At 43.4% G+C, this 19,635-nt stretch overlaps 1 protein-coding gene across 3 annotated transcripts; it reads right to left on the bottom strand.

Moving 5' to 3' along the window:
• Positions 1–252: 252 nt before the first annotated feature.
• Positions 253–18,497, bottom strand: man2a2 (mannosidase, alpha, class 2A, member 2). Of its 3 annotated transcripts, none has more exons than XM_034215694.1 (23): positions 18,203–18,497; positions 16,160–16,933; positions 15,352–15,609; positions 15,084–15,228; positions 13,761–13,932; positions 13,401–13,528; positions 12,651–12,824; positions 12,024–12,210; positions 11,240–11,417; positions 10,720–10,922; positions 8,725–8,907; positions 8,293–8,407; positions 8,100–8,170; positions 7,838–8,003; positions 6,737–6,973; positions 6,375–6,497; positions 6,049–6,163; positions 5,621–5,754; positions 4,855–4,996; positions 4,375–4,508; positions 3,396–3,590; positions 3,198–3,311; positions 253–1,614 (listed from the first exon to the last, which is right to left on the bottom strand). In XM_034215694.1, exons 2-23 carry the CDS (start codon positions 16,289–16,291, stop codon positions 1,462–1,464), a joined length of 3,459 nt encoding a protein of 1,152 aa, XP_034071585.1. In that variant the 5' UTR covers positions 16,292–16,933; positions 18,203–18,497; the 3' UTR covers positions 253–1,461. The 3 variants fall into 3 exon arrangements, with proteins under 3 accessions (XP_034071585.1, XP_034071584.1, XP_034071583.1); XM_034215693.1 differs by having other exon boundaries at positions 16,160–17,069; positions 18,209–18,497; XM_034215692.1 differs by having other exon boundaries at positions 18,209–18,497.
• Between the last annotated feature and the right edge of the window lie 1,138 nt (positions 18,498–19,635).

Raw genomic sequence — 19,635 nt, 5'->3', positions numbered from 1 at the left:
AGGTGAATTAATGTTACTGATAGCACTGCGTTACAAAATGACATCTTAAAAAGGATGCAACATCTACTTTAGAAACAGAGCTCCACCTTTACAGACTGTTCACACCTTATTGCTGTGTCTTAACGGCACACTGCAGTCAGATGAGCTACATAATAATCTGAATAGTTAATGTGTGTTGAAATAAGTATACAATAAATTAACCCTTACTGTTTCATACAAAAATATGCAATGTTTCTCAAATGATGACGCTACTTTTCAGTTGAAAATGTCTGAAACATTTTAATATCTCTGGGTTTTGGATTGCTGTGTGTACAAAACAAGTGATTAAGACATAATGTAATTTGGGTGAACTAACCCTTTAATTTCTGCTCTAAATCTTCACCAGGAAGCTCTCTTTGTCTTGCTATATGACCCACAGACACTCAGATGGATGATTCCTAACAGTACTATGAATGGTCCCTGATAGAGTGCACTGTGACCTCAATACACCCCAAAAAAAATAAACTTCTCAAATATTCACATAAACAAACTCTACAGAAACACACATACTGATATATCTGCCATATGGGATATACGAGGTCAAGTCTTTGCCTAGTCCTCCACTGCATACAGTATGGTACACAACACCACCCTTCACCAGTGGTACAAGCACAGGAATGATGGACATGTGCTCAGAAATGCTAAGTTCTCTCATCAGCAAGGAGGAAGCTCGGAAAGGGAAAAATAAGTGAAGGAAAGAAAGTCTCCCGACTATCTACACACACAACCAGCTAACAGAAGGAGTCTGATATGAATAATGATCATTTTATCCCTTAGTGACCGCCGTTGGGTCCTTTAGACTCAGACATACTTAAAGAGTCGCAGCTCGGGTCTCCCCACCAGCTGAAGGGAGACCACACATTCTCTTTGCTGCATTCGAGTCTGTCGGAAAACAAAAACAAGTTGTACAAAAACAAATCGCCGTGATGTGTCTTCTTCATTGCATACATAAAAAACAACAACCCATACACCAAATAAAGCTTTGTATAATTGCACTCTGATGTGGAATGAGTCCCAGACCCCCCCACCCTAACCCCTCCCATCATTTGGGATATTTACATTCAGTAGTTCAGTCCAGGATGGAGATAGAAAAAGACAGAGTTCATACAAAGCAGAACCAAATACGTTTCCATTTCAGACACAGACCCTGGTCGTATCTGAGGAGCCATCCTGGCAGGCCTCTTTGTTTTTTGGAGCAGCTGCGAGTTCCCAGGTTCTGCTGCTCTCCGATGTCCACAGTGACAGCTATCGCCTACCCCTGCTGTGCAGTCCGTCCCGTTACAGTGGATCCTTCCTCTCCAGGCTTAAGTGTTTGTGGTTCAGCTTTAGAAACAGAGAGACCCCCCCCCCTCTGCTAGTGTGTGGCCAGCATAGGGCCAAGAAGTCTGGAGGGTTTTTATTTGTATTTATTCTGGACGGCTCCTAGCGCAGTTTGAGCTTGAAGGCGGAGATCTCCATGGGGTCCAGGCTGATGGAGGAGTCGTTGGTCAGAGGCGTGCTGGGGTGCATCAGGGTCAGGGACATGGGCTGCAGCAGCTGCAGGTCCAGGGTCCGGAACAGTCCCGAGACGCTCAGCTGCAGAGAGAGGGGAGGGGGTGTTAGTTAAAAACTCGAAATAGCTAGGATGCAAAAATTGAGAATGCAAATGAATTCAGATTTGCTTTCACAGTCTGTACACAAACACTCGAAACGTAAAGTATCACTCAGAAAAAGGGTATAAACAAACAAGATAACAACAGCATAACACTAGGCTGTTCAAAAATATAAAAAGAGATAGGTTGTTGTGCTCCCTATCTCCGTTTCTTATCCTATATCTAATAGAACTGCTCGGGTCTTGATAGATTGAGTGGGGAAGTTCATGAGATCTTTCTAGAGGGTTATCAAGAATAACTTTTATCCAATGACCTTTTTCCTCTCTGTCTGTGTCTGTATTCTCTTGTTCCGATTAACCCAGCCAAATCTTTTTTCTTGTTTTGTATCTATATCTACGCCGGGATCCGGAGTCGAGGCTGATCCTCTTGCTGTAGTCCTGTGTCTTGGATCCTCTATCCTGAGTTCTGGATTAAGTCGTGGACTTCGGGTCGTGACTGAACCTGTCTCTGCGGTCCTGCCTTGGGTCTCGTCATGCTGCTTCCCTGATGGCTTCCACAGGATTGTAGCTGACATCCTCGTGGATTCATCTTCTTATTACAGACACATGCATTTCCTAACATTCGGTCTATATGCTGTAAAATGTATTATCTCTTCGATTTACACACGGCATCTATTGCACGTCTGTCCGTCCTGGGAGAGGGATCCCTCCTCTGTTGCTCTCCCTGAGGTTTCTCCCATTTTTCCCCCTTAAACTGTGGGGTTTTCTCTGGAAGTTTTTCCTTGTACGATGTGAGGGTCTAAGGATAGAGGGTGTCGTTTTTTCTCATACTGATATTCTGAACAATCTGTGCTGTTGTATTTGCTGTAAAGTGTCTCTACTGTAGGCTATTTTTATTATATGTACAACACTTTGGCTCGACCAAAAATCGTTTATAAATGTGCTATATAAATAAAACTTGATTTGATTTGAAAAATATGGAAATCAGGGAATTTCAAGTTTAGTTTACAGCAGGTAGAAAAAAAATCTAATGGTGGAGCCAGTTTTCAGATCATTTACAGTAGTGAAAGCAGCAATAACACACATACGTTCAATCACAAGTACACATTCTGCATATAAAGTTTACCTTAAGTAAAAGTACAAATAGATTCACATTATTAACAGCAAGTTATTTTGAAAAATTGCCCCATACAATGAAACATTTTGTGAATTATTATTGGTGCTTTTATATTTAAGCAGATCTTTAATTTAACTACTTTATTGATGGTTTGATAGTTTAACCAGTAATGCTACATATTTTATCGACTGATTATTTAATATCAATCTGAAAACTAAACAACTACAGCTGACGGATAAATGTAGTGTAAGTAAAAAGAAAAACAATCATTTCATCTGCAAATGTAGTTAGTTGTAGCAGAGTACTTGGTTTCCATTTCATGAACAAACAAATCTCTGCTCACGCAAAAATGATTAAGAGTTTAGCCATAACTACAGCAAACTCATTTCTGACTGTAATTCCAAAAGTTTGTTTTCGTGTGTGTGTGTGTGTGTGTGTGTCTCCCCTGACCTGGCCTTGTGAGGTGGTGCAGTTAAAGCCCAGGTTCTGAGCCTCCAGGCCGCAGTCCAGCGCCAGCCGGTGAAGAATCAAAGCTGTGTACGCAGACGGAGCGTGGGGGTCCTTCTGCTCACACAGGAGAGACACGGGTCAAAAGTCAACACGAGCAAACCATTAAAACCAAACTCAGTCTGTGTTGCGTCTGCTCACCTGGCTGTGGATGCTGCGCAGGTTCACCAGGTGGAAGTCGCAAGGCAGGATGGACTTGAGAGGGGCGAAGGTCTCCAGGGGGGGGACGCCGCGTCTTTTAGGCAGAACGGGCAGCGGCAAGACCTCGTGGTTCAGGAAGGAGTTGGTCATGTGACTCAGGATGGACGGGAAGCTGGTTGTGGCGCTGTCCATCATCTGGAGGAGGGCGGAGACAGATTTAAAACATGGAGGAGAATGACGGAGTAACTACTATTACGTCAATGACTCACTTCTAGAGATGTTCTGAAGCCTTTACTGCACCCCATGAGGAATGGGCTCTATACATTTCTAATTCTACTCCACACAGACGCATTACTAATCAATCTACTGTATGTGGGGTTTTAACAGCTGTAGCTGTGGTGTAATTGTTCTGAAAGTGTTTCTAACATGATGGTTGATGTATTGTGCAAAGCCAGGGCTCCATCAGCAGTATTTCCAGAGAGCTGGATGATAAAACTGGAATCAATGCTTTCCATTCTCTGCCAATCTGTGTTCATTTACTTTATATCAATTGCGCACTCATAAAAACAGCCCGGTTTGGCTAGGACTATGTGGTGGTAAAAGAAAAGAAAAAATAGGAGCTGGAGCTACGGCAAAGACTAATATGTGGGCTAACAAGCATCCTTATCGTTGCCTAGGCAACATTACCTTTGGAACTCCGTCGCTCAAGATTTTGGAGAGGAAAGAATGAAACAAAGAGGAGAGTTTTGCAAAGAGGCCTTCATGCTGAAGGTAATGGAGTGGAAAAACAAAAGGAAAACAAAGTGAGAGAGAGGATGGTTAAGAAAAGACAGATGGGGGGGGGTAATGAGCACCGACAAATGACATGAACACAGGTGTTGATGAGCACAGATGAAGGATGTGACATATGACAGCTTTGCACAGAGAGTCAGGTGCATTGAGCTGGACTTTGGGAAGGCATGGCTGTGGTCCCACTGACCATGTTTCCGATGGACCTCCTCTCCAGCAGCAGGCGGAAGCGGTTGGTGGTTTTCTTGTTATCCTTCAGACCCTGGCCCAGCCCCCGATTATCATCCTGCATCAGCCGCCGGTCCATAATCACTTCAAGCTGGCCTGGGGGGGGGGGGGGAGGAGGAGGAGCTTATCTATTACACTAATACAGCAGCCTGCGTATTGAACTTTCAGTCGATGGAGACAAACACTTTGAGCTATCCATCATATACAAAAACACCTGCATTATTCTCATAACGATGATAAAAGGATTAGCTCGGTACATTGACGTGAGAGGGTGAACCTCTCGAAGGACAAGAGGGAGCGATAAGTGCTTCAATACGATTCCACAAAGCGCTACAGACTTTTAACAGAGGGAAAGAGAGAGTGCATTTCAGAGATGACTTTCACTCAGAATGAAATGAAGAATAATGCAGAAACATTAAATAAACTGTATGGAGGTACGGACCGCTCTCCAGACTGGTGACACCCAGAGCCTGAGCGGTGTGCAGAGTCAGGCGGTTGTTGCTGTCCTGGATGTATGCCTGGCTGGGCATGGGGTAGAAGTTGGCCTGCAGGGGGAGCTTCATCAGGTGGCGGCGCGGCTGCATCTGCAACAAGGGAGCAAACACAGGAGAAAACAACATGTCAGACTTCAGAGAAAAAAACTTGCATCATACCAAGTTTTAAGAAAGGCGGTCACTAATCACCACTCTGAGAAAACTATTGTTTTTTGTGTGTTTTTGTTAAAAGTGTTTTGATTATATAAAATAAGGAAAAAACATATGGTAAAAAAACAAAACATAAGACATATATGAGATATATCCCTCCACTCCTCAGGACTACTCCAATACTTCCCCACAAAGAGGGACCATGAATCATCACCCTGTTAACCCCATACCATAAAATAGGGTTCTGGTGGAAATTGGACCACATCATGACAGCCAATCAGGTGCAAAAGTGGTAAAGTGACAACAAGAAAATAATCTACCCCGGACACCTCTGGTTGACAGCAGCAACTTTAAGCTGTAATAGAATGACCTAAAACCTTTTATTTATTTATTTGGCACTATTTGTAATTTCAACAGACTGTCCCATGTAAAGAATATCCAGGAGTAAGTAACAGCTGTTGTCTCTGCAAAGCATGCAGGGTCTAAAAGGAGAGCAGTCTTTTTTCTCTCCTTTTAATATTCATATTGTAACTGTTCTCTTCAAAATTCGAGGGTGGGACAGACCTGGAATCCGTTGAGGTCTGTGTAGAAGACGTCCCCACTCTGGATGTCAGTGACCAGGCGCATCGCCAGCTCCTTATTGGTCTGATCACGGATGTCCACGGCGGTGGTGATTTCTATAGAAAGCCCGTCCACCCCTGAAGGTACAAAACCAAAGAGAACCAGAGATCAGGCGCAGAAGGAAGGGAGTGGAATAATGTATTCCACAAATTCAGGATACATGTGAATTACAGATAGCATTGGGCAGTGGGTTGCACAACGTTAACAAAAAAAAAAAATGTAGCTTACGGGATATAAAGCTCCTTATTGAAATATAAATTGTGGTTTTGTCCAAAATATTAGCCCTTGTTACCATCTGGTGAATTTCACTAAAAGGCCTTTTGCAAAAGCCATTTGAAGTGATTCCATGTGCAGTTTAGTTGAATTATTACCTGGCACATTGTGTATGCGGATGGTCTGCTGAAAGTGCTGGTAGTATGCGACCACCTCGGAGAAGAGAGGGCCCTCCACCACGCGCACCACGGGGGGCTCTTTCTGGTTGTAGGGCTAAAAGCAGGGAGCGAGAAAAAAGTGGAATTATGAATACAATTTGTGCTAAAAATAGGAGAGAAGGCAATGGAAGTGACACAGGAAAGGATGAAGCAGCCTTTCTGCCGAGCACCCCAGCATGATACCATGACACGAAACCCATGGGAGAATCTATCAAAGTCTTTTGAGAGGCAAGTAAACATCTGAGGTGCAACTATCGAGAGAGTACCTTTGCTTTTCCATCAGGCAGGAAGAGGTAAGCGCCACTTTTGTCTTTGGAGGGGCGGGTGCCGTAGACCATGAACTGAATCTGAACCTTGATTTCCTGAGGGTCATCCTTTCGCTTGATACTCTGCAGATGAAAAAGAAACATGAATAGAGCACATAAAGAAAACTGAATAAGGAAAGAGATGAAAAGATGTTTGAGTCGCAACAAGACACTCCATGTTCACTTTGATCAATACGCCAGGGTTCATTGGGAAATGAAGCTCGTGGGCTTTTACTTGCTAAAAAAGATCAAGGCTAAAAACAGATGAGAGAATCTTTGATTCAGATACAATGATCCAATGTAGGAGTGGACGAAACACAAACCTCCAGCAGGCCAGTGGTTCCAGAGAAGCCCAGGGTGAGAGCCTGGCTGCTGATGAAGAAGGTCTGCGGCTCGGCCTGCTGAGAGCGAACAGGAAGTGGGTCCAAGGCTCGGGCGGAGGTGCCGCGACCCGACAGCCGGAGCAGCGTGTCGGAGCGCAGCGTCAGGGGCGAGTCCGCCGAGTCGTACAGGTGGAACACCGCCAGGCCCAGAGCCGGCAGACGGACCATGAACGTAGCCTGGATGGAGAAAGAAAGGACATTTGGATATGGAAAAATAAAGCTTTCATACACACTAACATTTGAAAAAGGCTGTGTTCTACAGTGCCGGCTTCATTTTCCTTGTTAATCTGCAAGTGAGGACCAGAGAGGACCACAAGCCTTTCAATAAAAGTGAGAAGCATTTGGCCATTAGCTACAGTGTGCTGTAATTAAAATGTGACGAGGTGGTGTTAAGTAGACAGTTTGTATGCCTCTGCTACATTCATTGCTTTCTGTGGGAGGACAGAATGTTAAATGAGCACAATAAATGAATCTGATAAAAAAAAAAATTGTGAAGCAAATGGGATGTTATTTTATTAGTGAAGATTCAATTTACAATATGAGCTGAATCAAGGGGGGAACACACACACACACACACACACACACACACACACACACACACACACACACACACACACACACACACACACACACACACACACACACACACACACACACACACACACACACACACACACACACACACACACACACACACACACACACACAGGTCATTAACTTCACTAGGCAACACACAATTATGGTACATAGAGATATAATCAGAGAGTATTGATTTAGCATTGTTGTGCTATAACAGTTTCGACTCATGGACAAATTGTATGCTACAGAACAAGATATGTCTTTTTTTATGCATTCTTCTTCATGGTCAAAACCTGGGGGGCCTAAACAACCCACAATGCAACTCAGATGCCAACAACTTGATCTGTACACATGCAACTTCAGTGTCTTTTTACTTCCAATCTGAACATGTAACAATAACAGACCCAGTGTAGACAGTGATGAGGTCTGTGCACACACTGCCGAATGGATCTATTCTCTTACCTCAAACACCTCTGCACTCATTTGACTGGCCGAGCTCCACTGAGCGCTCAGCTGCACGGGGAGGGTCTGTCCGTCCTCAGTGAGCACCCGCACCCTGACCGTGTTGACCAACACTGTGACCACGCACAGGCGCTCCTGCTCGATGGGGTTAAACAGAACCAGGTACCTGGGTGAGAGGAGGAAAAAGCAATCAGAAACACAGTAAGGGCGAACAGTGAAGGAGGCGAAGGATATGAAAGTTGCCGGGGGATGCAGATAATACCTCGGGCCTGCTGGGTCCAGCTCGATTAAAGTGCGCTGAGGCAGAGAGTCTTGAGTAGCACGCCTGTCATCCTACAGAATGAAGCATGTAACAAAGGGAACACACTGAGAAGCCTGCGTATTCTGTCCCCTGTGGAAGTATTCAGACTGCGATTTATACACTGAAAGAAGGGTCCTTCCATGTGTCCTCTTACCGTCTCAAGGAAGGGCTCAGTCTGGTAAAAGCGATAAAAGTCTTTGTTTTTCATCACCAGGAAATGAGCAGCATTGATGATTACTCTCTTCAGACCGATGAGTGAACGCAGTAATCTGGGGAGGAGGAGAAATAATCAATGGCTGACTGCAGCAGTCACAGCACAGAGCTCCTGCTTCAAAGTATTGAGCGGGGGTCTAAAATAGCCACAAAGACACAGTATTCAAATGAAGAGGCAGTCATTTAGTTCATATCAATTCCATTTTGTTAACTGTTGTCTTAATCAATTTTCCATATTGAAAGATGTAAACCAACAACAACAACAAAAACGAACATGACAGCAATGTTAAAACAAATAAATAATAAATAAATGAAAGGAGTTTAAACTAACCGATCCCTACTGTCATTTCATTTTAAACACTCCGACCTTTACCTGGTGCCGTAGTCAACAACCACATTCTCCTTTGCCGTGCCGGTGATGGCGTCATGATGTTGGAACAGGCCGACAGTCTGCCTCGCGTCAACGAGCAGAGCGTAGTCTGAGATGGGGTAGCGCCCCTCCATGCCCACATGTCGAGCGCTCGCTACCGCCAGGCTGTAGAGGATCTCTGCCCCCCTGAAGAAGGCGGACGAACAATTAGCATTGGGGAGCCCTTTAGTGGCTCTGTTAGCTAAAGGTGTGTTCAAATGATTACGTTATTTGAACATGACTGCAGATTCTATGAAAATGGGTCCTTTGTGTTTGGTTGTGGTTCAAACCGCATTATTTGCCATGTTCCCTAAAATCTCTTTGAAATGTAATTTAAGCTTGCTTTGATACAGTTGTTTGTGGATGTAACCCCTAGGCAAATTAGGTTTTTACTTTTTGACTGCTCACAGTAGAAAGAAACAGGAGATGAGAATTAAATACACAGTTGATCATTAATGCGAACTTAAAATAAAGGTGTGGTCATCAAATTAAACCGATGGAATCAACCAAATAAAGGTCTATTTTTCTGATCTTTAAATAAAATGATGAACATACAGAAAGGGAAATGAAACCATGTAAATAATATTGACTAGATTCAGATATTGTAAAGTGTTATGTATACAAATGATTGTCTCTCCATCTTGGAGTGATACCAGAGGCCTGTACTACGAAGCAGGATGTTTGCTTAGCCGGCTAAATTCAGGGGAAACTCGGGGTTTCCGGTCCTACGACGCTGGTTCTCTTTTTAGCGGGCTAGATCTCCATGGTAACTTATGCTTAGCGGCTAACCTGGTCGGGACCAGGTTAGGTTGCAGGCTAAGAGCTCAACTCAGTGAAAGCACTGCCTGCTGACCAATCAGAGCTCAGTGTGCGGAGTTTAAAGCGATCAAGTCATATTACAGGAGAAAGGAAATACAGAAAAGCTGCCGTCGCAGGAAAGACGGCCGGCAAAAATCACCGACTGTGTGAACGTGAACATTAATAGAATATCACCTCCATCTTCAGAGCAATCTGACTTTTATAACATTAGCGTTAAGAAAGCTTACTTAAATATCTGCCACAACATAAGTAACCGGATCAGAGTAACATTAAGTACAGTCCGCGGCACTGTGAGTGCAGACGTAGATGTGTCCCATTATCATTCATATCACTTTATAATGTATCATATATTTTCTTATCTGAGTCAGCTGAGCCGTATCTGGCCGTGCAACACTCACAGTGTCACATAGGCCTACTGTATGCAGAAGTATTATTTTAAGCAACACATTAAGTTGACGAAACACTCGAGACAAATGTAATTAAAGTCAAATCGTGTTTTAGACGGGGCAGTGATATCATAAACCTGTTAATGTACGCATTCAAACACTTTTTCTTTTGCCAGCTGTATTCACCTTGCAGGTGCAGACTATGTGGCTTTTATCCTGGATCAAGTGTTTAAGTCATGGATGTTTAAAGTTTAACTTCTTCATATGTCTAATATTATAGTTGACTTTTTATTCAGGAAGTATGACGCTGCGCTGTCAGTACGCTTGTCCATGTTTGTGATTGGTCGAATGCTCCAAATACCACCCCTTTCATGTGAACGCGCACCTAACTAGATAGGACACGGCTGGCTTGAGCGATCCACTTGATAACCCGCGTCGTAGTACCGTTTAGCGAGAGCGCGTATGTTTTGGATTAGGCCAACCGGCTAACTCAAACATATCCAGGTTAGGTTGAACCAGCTTCGTAGTACAGGCCTCAGGTGAATTGTTTGACTTCTCTTTGTTTACAGGATGTGGAGGGACATGTACGCTCCTAACTCCGAGTCCGGAGTCCGGACGTATCAGCTACATCTTATTTGCAATGTAAAAAAGAAACAAAGTGCCTGCTGTAGAACTCCCTGAGATAAACAGCCACAGCATCACTAATACGCCTCAGGGTGTAGGTGTCGGGTATCAGTGATTTAATCTGCCTCACCTGAGATGTGACTCTAATATGCGGTCCAGGCTCTTGTAAAAGGGCCGCGAGGTGAAATAGCCGGTCCAGTAGTGGTCCTCTCGGTCTGCATAGGCGAAGAAATCTCCACTAAGCACTGGGAACTCTGGCGGTCTGGACCCCTGGGCCACACCCTTTGCTTTGTATACAGCGGAGAAGTAGTCTGTGAGCGTGCCGAACTGAGCCTGGAGGAGCAGACAGATGACACATTCAAAAAAGAACTCACTCAAAACCCAGCTGTGTGGGGGAAAAAGAACATTTCTCATTATAATGCATGCGCTTGTCATCTTACATGGCGCATTCTAAACCAAACATCGCATTGTGACAGATTCTTTGTTCTGTCAGCAAGTTCAAATAACACTGCATGATTGATTATCACAAAAGGTTGTACAGCGAAATACCCGCCGGCACACCACATGCTGAAAAGGACAAGACAAGGAAAAAGGGGCAGAACATATATTTTGCATCGCTGTATCCGATAGTTGACAAACTGCTTTCTCACTTGTACGTGCAGCTCTGGGTGAGAATTCATGTAGTCAAACAGCTTTTGGTAGTTGTTGAACTGCTGATCCCACTCCAGCGCCTTGTCGTAGCGAAAGTCATCTCCCAGAGGGACCAGAAGCACCTTGCTGCGGTAGAGTTTGGACTTCTTACGGTACTGATCCAGGAGCAGGTTTGCCCTGATTGATGAAGAGGGAGAGAAAGAGAGAGTGGGACATGAAGGGAACAACTGAGGGGACACACTTCTTGGCATCCAAACTGCCCTACTTTGCATGAAATCACTACGACCTTGGAAGGAGGAGGCGGATCAAATTAGCCCTGGGGTTTTTTTCCATTAGCCACTAAAATATGTCCTCTGGAAAGTTCTGGAAAGGCTATCTGCAGGCTACGTCTGTCCCGCCGTTCATCCACCTCCTCTGATTGTTGTCATTGGCGCAAGTTCAGGGTTAGTTTGTTCGTAAGGGACAAGTAGAAATAACATTGAGAGATTCGCAACAGCCGAGACCAAGCTGTGTTTGTATGCGTGTGTGTGTAGCCAAATTCCAACACTATGCTAAAAAGTACGAAGTTTAAGTTTGTAGACATCATAGCTTGATTAAAAGTATTTATTATGTTCTATGTATTGCGATAATGGAGATCGTATATCTTGGATATCAAAGTTATGTTTAAATTGCTAAGTCTCTGAGAAATAAAAAAGGTAGCTAAGCTAAGCCACTACCAATTTGTTACCAGTTTTATGTAAACGTTAGCCTCTGCGTGTTCAGACTATTGAAATAATGTCTCACCTCTCTGCTACATTGGCCTCCACCACAGGTTTTGGGGGCACTTTCCAGGGGCAGTTTATCCGACCACCTGGTAACCTCTTGAAATCGAACTGGCAGCAGATCTTGGGGTCGGGCCCGCAGGTGTGAGGCACGTCGTAGCTGTAGAACGGCATCATGTGGCAAAAAATATCCGTTTTTGATCCGGTGTCTGTGGAAGCAGTAAAGTGGAAATCAATTCGCTTGAGATAGATTCATTGTTGACAGCAGCCTTAAAGTCCAGAATAAAACAGTCATAAAGTGTGCTCTGCTCAGGTTAGGGACACGTTTATGATAAATGACTTATTAAGTTGTTGGTTATCCAAGTTCACACCTACAGTGTTCACTGGGGGAAATCTTTCTTGCCGTTTCAACAAAAAGTAAATGACAGCCCAAATAGAACTCGGCATCACAAATTGATCAAATCTAACAGGAAAGGCATTTTCCATTAAGAACAAACACACAGAAACTCTTTAGCAGATGTCAACTTCATTAGGAGATAATGGGAAGTTGAGGCTATTACACAATGGTTGTTCTTCCAAAACGTCCTTCTGCAACGAGCTTAACACAGAGAAGTACATGAATCAGATGACATGGCTCCGCTCCACTCACCCCAGGCCTGCCTCCACATGAACTCCAGGCTGCGGGTGGAGGCAAAGTGTTTTTTGATGGAGTAGTGAACCCTCTGGATGAGCATGCTGGTCAGGTTGGCCTTCTTCAGCAGATAGGACATGGTGGCACTGTGACCAAAAGGGTCTACCGCCCACCCGCTGCGAGGAGTGACACCTATGTATGACAGGGCTCAAGTTCAGGATGACCTCAGATATAGGAAGAAATGCACATTTTAGAAAATATTCTGCCCTGCAGGGAGAAAAGAAAGTAGCACAACATAGTTATCAGTCACTGAGTGAGGGGCTACAACTGCTGCATGTGGGGTAACAAGTTTACTATCGAACCTTGAGAGTAGTGGTGTCATTTTCAACTATATATTGTTGTGTAATAAAAGCTTTGAATAAAGACCCAAGCGAGTCTTGTCAAAACTGAACGTGTTTACTTTATATTAATACAACAGTTCTCAACAAGAACGGTAGAAGACAGGGGAAATGCACTCAACATACTCGTATTCATTTCAAATCATAACAGGAAGGAGAAACAGCAGGACACATACTTGCACTTCAAAATAAAAGCATTTTCTGTCAAACATTTTACCCTTAACTTTTGTCAATAAGCCAAAAAAAAAATGTGTTTACTGCCTTAAATAAAATAAGTTACAACATATGTAGTGGAGTGAAGATATTTTTTGAAATGTAAGAATAATTCATCTATGTATAAATGGATATGGACTAATTTGTGATTGTGCACCTATATTTCTCTCCAGCCACTGATGTCCCTCAATGAGCTGGTCTATCATGGCAAAGTAGTGAGAGTTGGCTTCATCCGTCATAACCCAGCCTCCTGTGACAATCTCTAGCTGCCCTCCAAGGATCAATCTGTTGAACAGAGAGGATTAAGAAAGAGAGGTGAGGATAATCCAGCCCTTAAGAAGGAGATTCCCAGTAACCAGATAATAAACTATTTTTAGAGAAACTACATTCCACCAGCAGCAGGTAACATCAACAGAGTAAATACTGTAGTTAAGTAAGCATCGCAGAAATCTCAACTAATTGTGAAGGGTCAGGTGGTTAAATGAAAGGCTCAGTGGTTGTCTAAGCTGTGACTCACTTGCGCATAGCCTCCTGCTTGTATGTGTCTGCCGTCTCCCACCACTTGGCGAAGAATGAAATCTCAGACCAGATGAACTTCCTTCGAGGATCTTCGGGCAGCTTCACCACTATGTTGTTTAAAATATGCTGCGTCTGGTCTGTGAAGTACTTGTCAAAAGTCTTGATCCAACCTAACAAGACAAGAAGATCAATATGAGCAATTTGCACAACAGATGGCAAACAGGATGTCAGCTTCATTCTGGACTATCTTTGAAAATAAACACCTCCACAGCCCAACACCCCTTTGTGCAGCCGGCTGATATAAAAGACATGAAAACAGGGCAAGTAAAAAAAACTGAGCGCAGTGGAAAATGTGCTGCATCAGATCAGAAATAAAACTCATATTTTATTCAAGTTGAGCAGCTCCCCTCAGAAAGCTATTTAACAGAGTGGTTTCAGAGAAAGTGACTCAAAAACCAGTCCTGTGCACTTTCATTGTCCAAAAGTCTAGAATACCTCAGTCTATAAATATCCTGTCAAATATGTATCTCACATATTGAAGTCCAATATATTTAAACAGCAATCAAAGTTCTGCAGAATCATAATCGATGCTAGTGAAATGTGAATGGTTGAGTAATCACATTTAGTAAGGGAAAGGACTATTTACTGCTCTGTTTTAACATTGTTGGTTGAGATGCTTACCTGCATTTCACTTAAACCCTTAAAATCCCTTCCTTGCATTTAGTCAAATGAGCCTATAATTAAACCGGCTTCAATTGTCTTTAGAGAGTGCTGAGTATTTGCTTTCTGGTTGCCAAACTCTCCTTCTGTTGACACCACAGAACATGTTGCAGCCGAGTTAAATCAAATGCAGCTCTAAATGAAGCTCATTCGCATCGTTGATGGACTGAATGTGCAGGTTCCTTCAGCCTGTCAACATATCGATAACTGTCAGGTTAGCAAGCATGTGGCAGGCTGGAAAACAAGTTCAATGGATGTGTCAAGCGAAAATAAAATCTCAGCCAATCCCACCTATAAATAGCTGGAGCTTTCCAATGCCAATATCTTTCTAATTCCATTGTTTGTGACTAAACCGTCAATCGTGTCAACATTATGCTAATAATAATGAGAACAAACGATTCAAATTTTGAATGATCTCTGCGTCACTAGCCTCCCACTCAGATGACGACACAAAGTCGCTGGCTTGTCTACAGACGAGACAAATTTAACCTGATGGGAAAATAAGTGGTTCTGACCTGCTTGACGCTGCATCTAAAAATTCTGTTTAATCAGACGGACTTTGAAACAAAGTTCCGCTGTGTATTATAGCTTCTCAACTCACCTGGATCATTGTGGGAGTGGGGAACTACAAACACTTGCAGCGGTTCATTGTCCCACTCGTCAGCTTCATAAGTAATTTCAAAGCCCTGTTTCCATACGCCACCATCAGGGTTGTCAAACTTGAGGATGGAGTATACATCCAGCATCTAAAATGAAATACAAACTCAAAATGTGCTCACAAGACACAGCCCAACAAAAAAACGTTCTAATATTTAAAAAGTTAGCAGTGATAGGATTGTTTTGTATGGGCAAAAACTCAGGCATTTTACCTGAACATCTGCTTGACCATGGCTGCCTAAAGCAGATTGGCAATCCTGGGGTTTGACGGCGAGGAAAGTGGGACGTCCGTCGAAGGGTAGGACCCAGGAACCATTGGCACTTCTGAATGGCAGGTGGCCGCTGGGAGACACAGCTCCTGTGTCTGTGAGCTCCATCACAGAGTCCTTTATGTGGCTGATAATTTGGTGGTTTTCCTCCAGAAGCTGCTCCAGCTGCTCTATCCGGTTCTGCAGAACTGAGATTTGGCTCTAAAAACCAGACAACAATCATAAATCAAACAGATGTGGGAGATCGTAAAACATCCGTTAACCAAAGCCACATTCTTCCTTTCTGTTACAGTGAGTAAGCGTTAGTTTAAATACTAAATTAGACTGCAATGGAAAAATATTCAGCCAAGGTAACAAAAGGCAGTTGGATAAAAATCAGTCCTGAAGATATTTCAGGGGTACAGGATAGGGCTGCTCAATTAATCGTATTTTAAATCGCGATTACGATTACGGCTTGCACCGATTACGAAAACAACGTAATCGAAATAAAACGATTATTTTTTAATTATTATTATTATAATAATTTATGATTTTTACCATAATCGAGCAGCCCTAGTACAGGATGGGACAAGTCTATTTCCATTTCAATATTTAAAAACATATTTTAAGCCTTGTGGCAAGGGATGAAGAAATGTCAATAAATTCCTTTTATTTAGCTAGCTTATATTATCTAACATATATGGCAACAAAAAGAAGTGCAGCAGCAATAAGTATAGAAAGGGGTTTCAAACACTACAGCCATTTTTCTTACCCGTGGAAAGTTCCCGCCATTCTGTCGCCTTGCAGGGTCATGTTGGACTCGATCCAACATCAGATACAGAGAAAATACAGCCACACAGAATATGGCTCCTCCACACACTGTCACCTGTTTCCTCAACTTCATCCTCCTCTGGAGCAGGATTCTTTCCAGGGATTAAATATTAAAAAAAAATAACCTTGGCTGTGTTTTTTACGGCACAAAAAAAAGGTCCTTGAATGAAAGTAATCAAAGTGCAAAGGAATGGGAAATGAGCAGCTACACCGGTATTACTGTTTCCGTTGCACTCCTGCGATGAAGCCTCCCCTTACCATACTGGAGACCACCAAGGGGGCTACAGCAAGTGGCAGCAGTGGACAAGGGTACTAAATCAGCAATAGCTGGCAAGCAGTCTGTCAGCTTTGGCCAAACCACAGCCACCGGTGGGCTCCTTCAAAGTAGCCCTTGTGTTCAACCATCCAAATCGATGAGAATGCAGGAAAAGAAGGGAAAAAAAACGTCGCACAGAAGGGGGTCACACAGGAAACCTAGTGTGCCTGCAGCATCATGTGTTTTGCTGGGGGCCTGCTTTCCCGGTCCGGTCCCCACTCTCACAGCACGGTCTAATCCTCCAGTATCACCAGAGTCCCCCTCTGCTCAGTTGGCCTTCAGTGCCACAAAGTTATCCCTCTAGGCTGTGGCAGCGCAAAGAAATAGCCTGAGAAAAAGAGCAACTTGGCTTGGAGCAGCAGCTTTTGAATCAAGCCTCAACTCTGCCCTGGGCAGCTCCTGGAATTGAAATGAGACAAATGTCATTCTTCTCTCAATAGCATAGTTTCAGTTGATCTACTGTGGCAGCACGGGCAGTGTGTCTGTCCTCGATCACAAGCGGCAAGTTGAAATCACATCAGAGGTTGTTCTTCTGCTGTTAGGACATTTTTACATTAGTGGATCATTCATAAATGTGTATTCAGCCATACAGAGAGGAGCTGTCATTGACAATAAACACAAGTGAAATAACTCAGTGGGAGAGTGAGAGCTGAAGAGTAGAGTAAACAGGAGGGGAAACTAAAATCAAGCAGAGCATTTTGGACTATGTGTGCCAACAGTACCAATAGGTGTTCCTGTTTTCTTCTTTGTCCAAATCCAACCTGATTATAATCCTCTCACTTTTCAGTCAGTGACTATCCAAGCAGCAGGGATAATAACCTGGCTCCTTCATGTGCTTAAGACTTACTGAAAAATAGCTTCACTGTCAGTAGGAAGACAAATACTTCTTAGATCATTTGTGCCACATGATGAACATTTCCAACAGTAAAGGCATTGTTAGTTGGGGTGCCTGACAGAGAGAACTGCATCTCTTCATTTAAGTGACTAAATGCAATAGCACCACAGATGCCAAACTACTCCCATGATGGCATATTTGCATTAAGGGAAACACATGCCTTATCCCCTGTGTATACTATCAAATTCCCCTCGAACGTGTACTTTTGGTTATTGACTCAATGGGAGGCAGCTAGGTTAAGGTTTAACTTACATGACCTGTGCTCAGCTCTCGGTTGGCAGCTAGCCACACTGCCTTTCTACAAACTTAAGAGCATTAAGATACATGCACTTGGACATTATGCTGGGCAGTCTCAGTAACATGGCACCTTGTTAATACATTTGGCTCGTTAACGTCCTCTGCCAAACTTTAATAATCGCTTTAACTGGATATCACGAACAGGCAGCTAATCAAGCTAGCAATAGCCTTCAGTGTTCCTATTATTAAATAACCACACTGGTTAACAAGCTAGCAAAGACAGTCGGACAACGTAAATATAAAGGCTGTAATTTAATGATATATCCAGGTGCACCGCAGTCACAGCTGTCCTTCCTGCTGCACGGAAGATTAATGTCTATCCTTACAGACGATAGCAAGTATCGGCTTGTTAACATTAAGACAATACGTGGCTGATATTTCCTGGCTAACCATTCACTTTCTGTCTAAATCCCCGCCAACACTCGAATACGACCTTGGGGACCCTGTCTCGTTGTGAACAAAATAAAATCGGTTACCATTACCCATCAAAGGAGAGTAATCCGGAAGAGTGTAGAGCCCAGCAGTGTGTGTGCTTGTAGCTGCAGGCTGACAGATTACCAATTGAAGCGGTTAGCTAGCATATAGCACCGCTGAGCTGCCGCAAAGGCTTCTGGGATAGAGAGGCGTTGCGCATCACTCGGTGATAGGACAGAATGAAATAAATACAAACACATGCACCATCCTTTCTTTTCTAGAGTGTGGTAATGCATCGTATGTAGACTGTATTGGAATTTAATTATACGAATATAATGAGGGTGGTTGTTGAGATACAGTAGGCTTGTTTGAGACAAGCGAGACCTGCGCAGTTGCGATCAACGTCTTGCTAGTGCGTTGCATGATGGTTAGTCATTTTGTCCGACTTGCTCTGGAGGCTCGCCCACATGAGACGTTGAAATCTCGCGGGACAAAGACGCCCGCAGCCTTGAGAGCGAGGCACGGCGAGGCGGCGCAGTTCCTCTCCACGGGCTGCGGAAGCGAAATGCTTGATGGGAAACGACGAAACGACTCGCCGGTATCTCGAGCTGAGCGCTCATTGGTGGTTTTTTCCACGTGCTGCTGATGAAACTCTCCAATTGGCTCGGCAAAAGTTTGTTGTTGTTTTGTGTCAGTTTTACGTCGCCACTTCCATTCACATTTTTCATCATTGTTCCACAATGTTTATCATCATGAAATTAATATCTATATATGTTATACTATACTTGCACTGCTTACCGTTTTCATACTTTATATATCTTAGCATATTCATACACACTGTCCATACTGCTCACAAGCTGCTGTGTATATCTAGTGTATTCATACCCCTCACTGTTTATTCATCATTCAATTCATTCTATATTTTATTCTGTCTATTGTGTACATTACTTTTCACTTTACTGCTTGTTGCACTCCTGGTTAGAAGCTAAACTGCATTTCGTTGTCTCAGTACCTGTAATATGTGCAATAACAATAAAGTTGAATCTAATCTGGAGCAGGAACACATGTATTTTCTTAGTACATATCTGACATTAACGATTAAACACATGTGTGCATTCTTTATAAATGCAAACCGAGTCAAGCCGACTCCGGAGGTGGCGGTATGCACCTTAAAGTTGTTTCCAATCCGCCAAAAAACGGAGAGAAGAAGAAGAAGAAGAAGAAGAAGACGAAGCCGACTCCGAGCTGTCCGACTTCAGGCGAGCTTTTTGAGACCTCCCCCGGCTGCGATCGGCTATTCTCGTCTACTTTCGAGGCGAGCCGCAACGCGTCTCAAACAAGCCTAGTATCTGCTATGTGTTGAACTATGAAATAGATCATACATCTTTATAAACACAGTAAATATAAAAAATAGTTTGGATCACAGTGAACAAGCACTGTAGTCACACAGGACAACCCTTTGCAACGTGCTGTTTACAACACATATACGACACTA

The sequence above is a fragment of the Gymnodraco acuticeps genome, unplaced genomic scaffold (genome assembly GCF_902827175.1).
Source record: "Gymnodraco acuticeps unplaced genomic scaffold, fGymAcu1.1, whole genome shotgun sequence".
Classification (NCBI taxonomy): Eukaryota; Metazoa; Chordata; class Actinopteri; order Perciformes; family Bathydraconidae; genus Gymnodraco; species Gymnodraco acuticeps.
The sequence above is the reverse complement of the archived record's forward strand: the minus strand, read 5'-3'. Positions and strand labels throughout refer to the sequence as shown.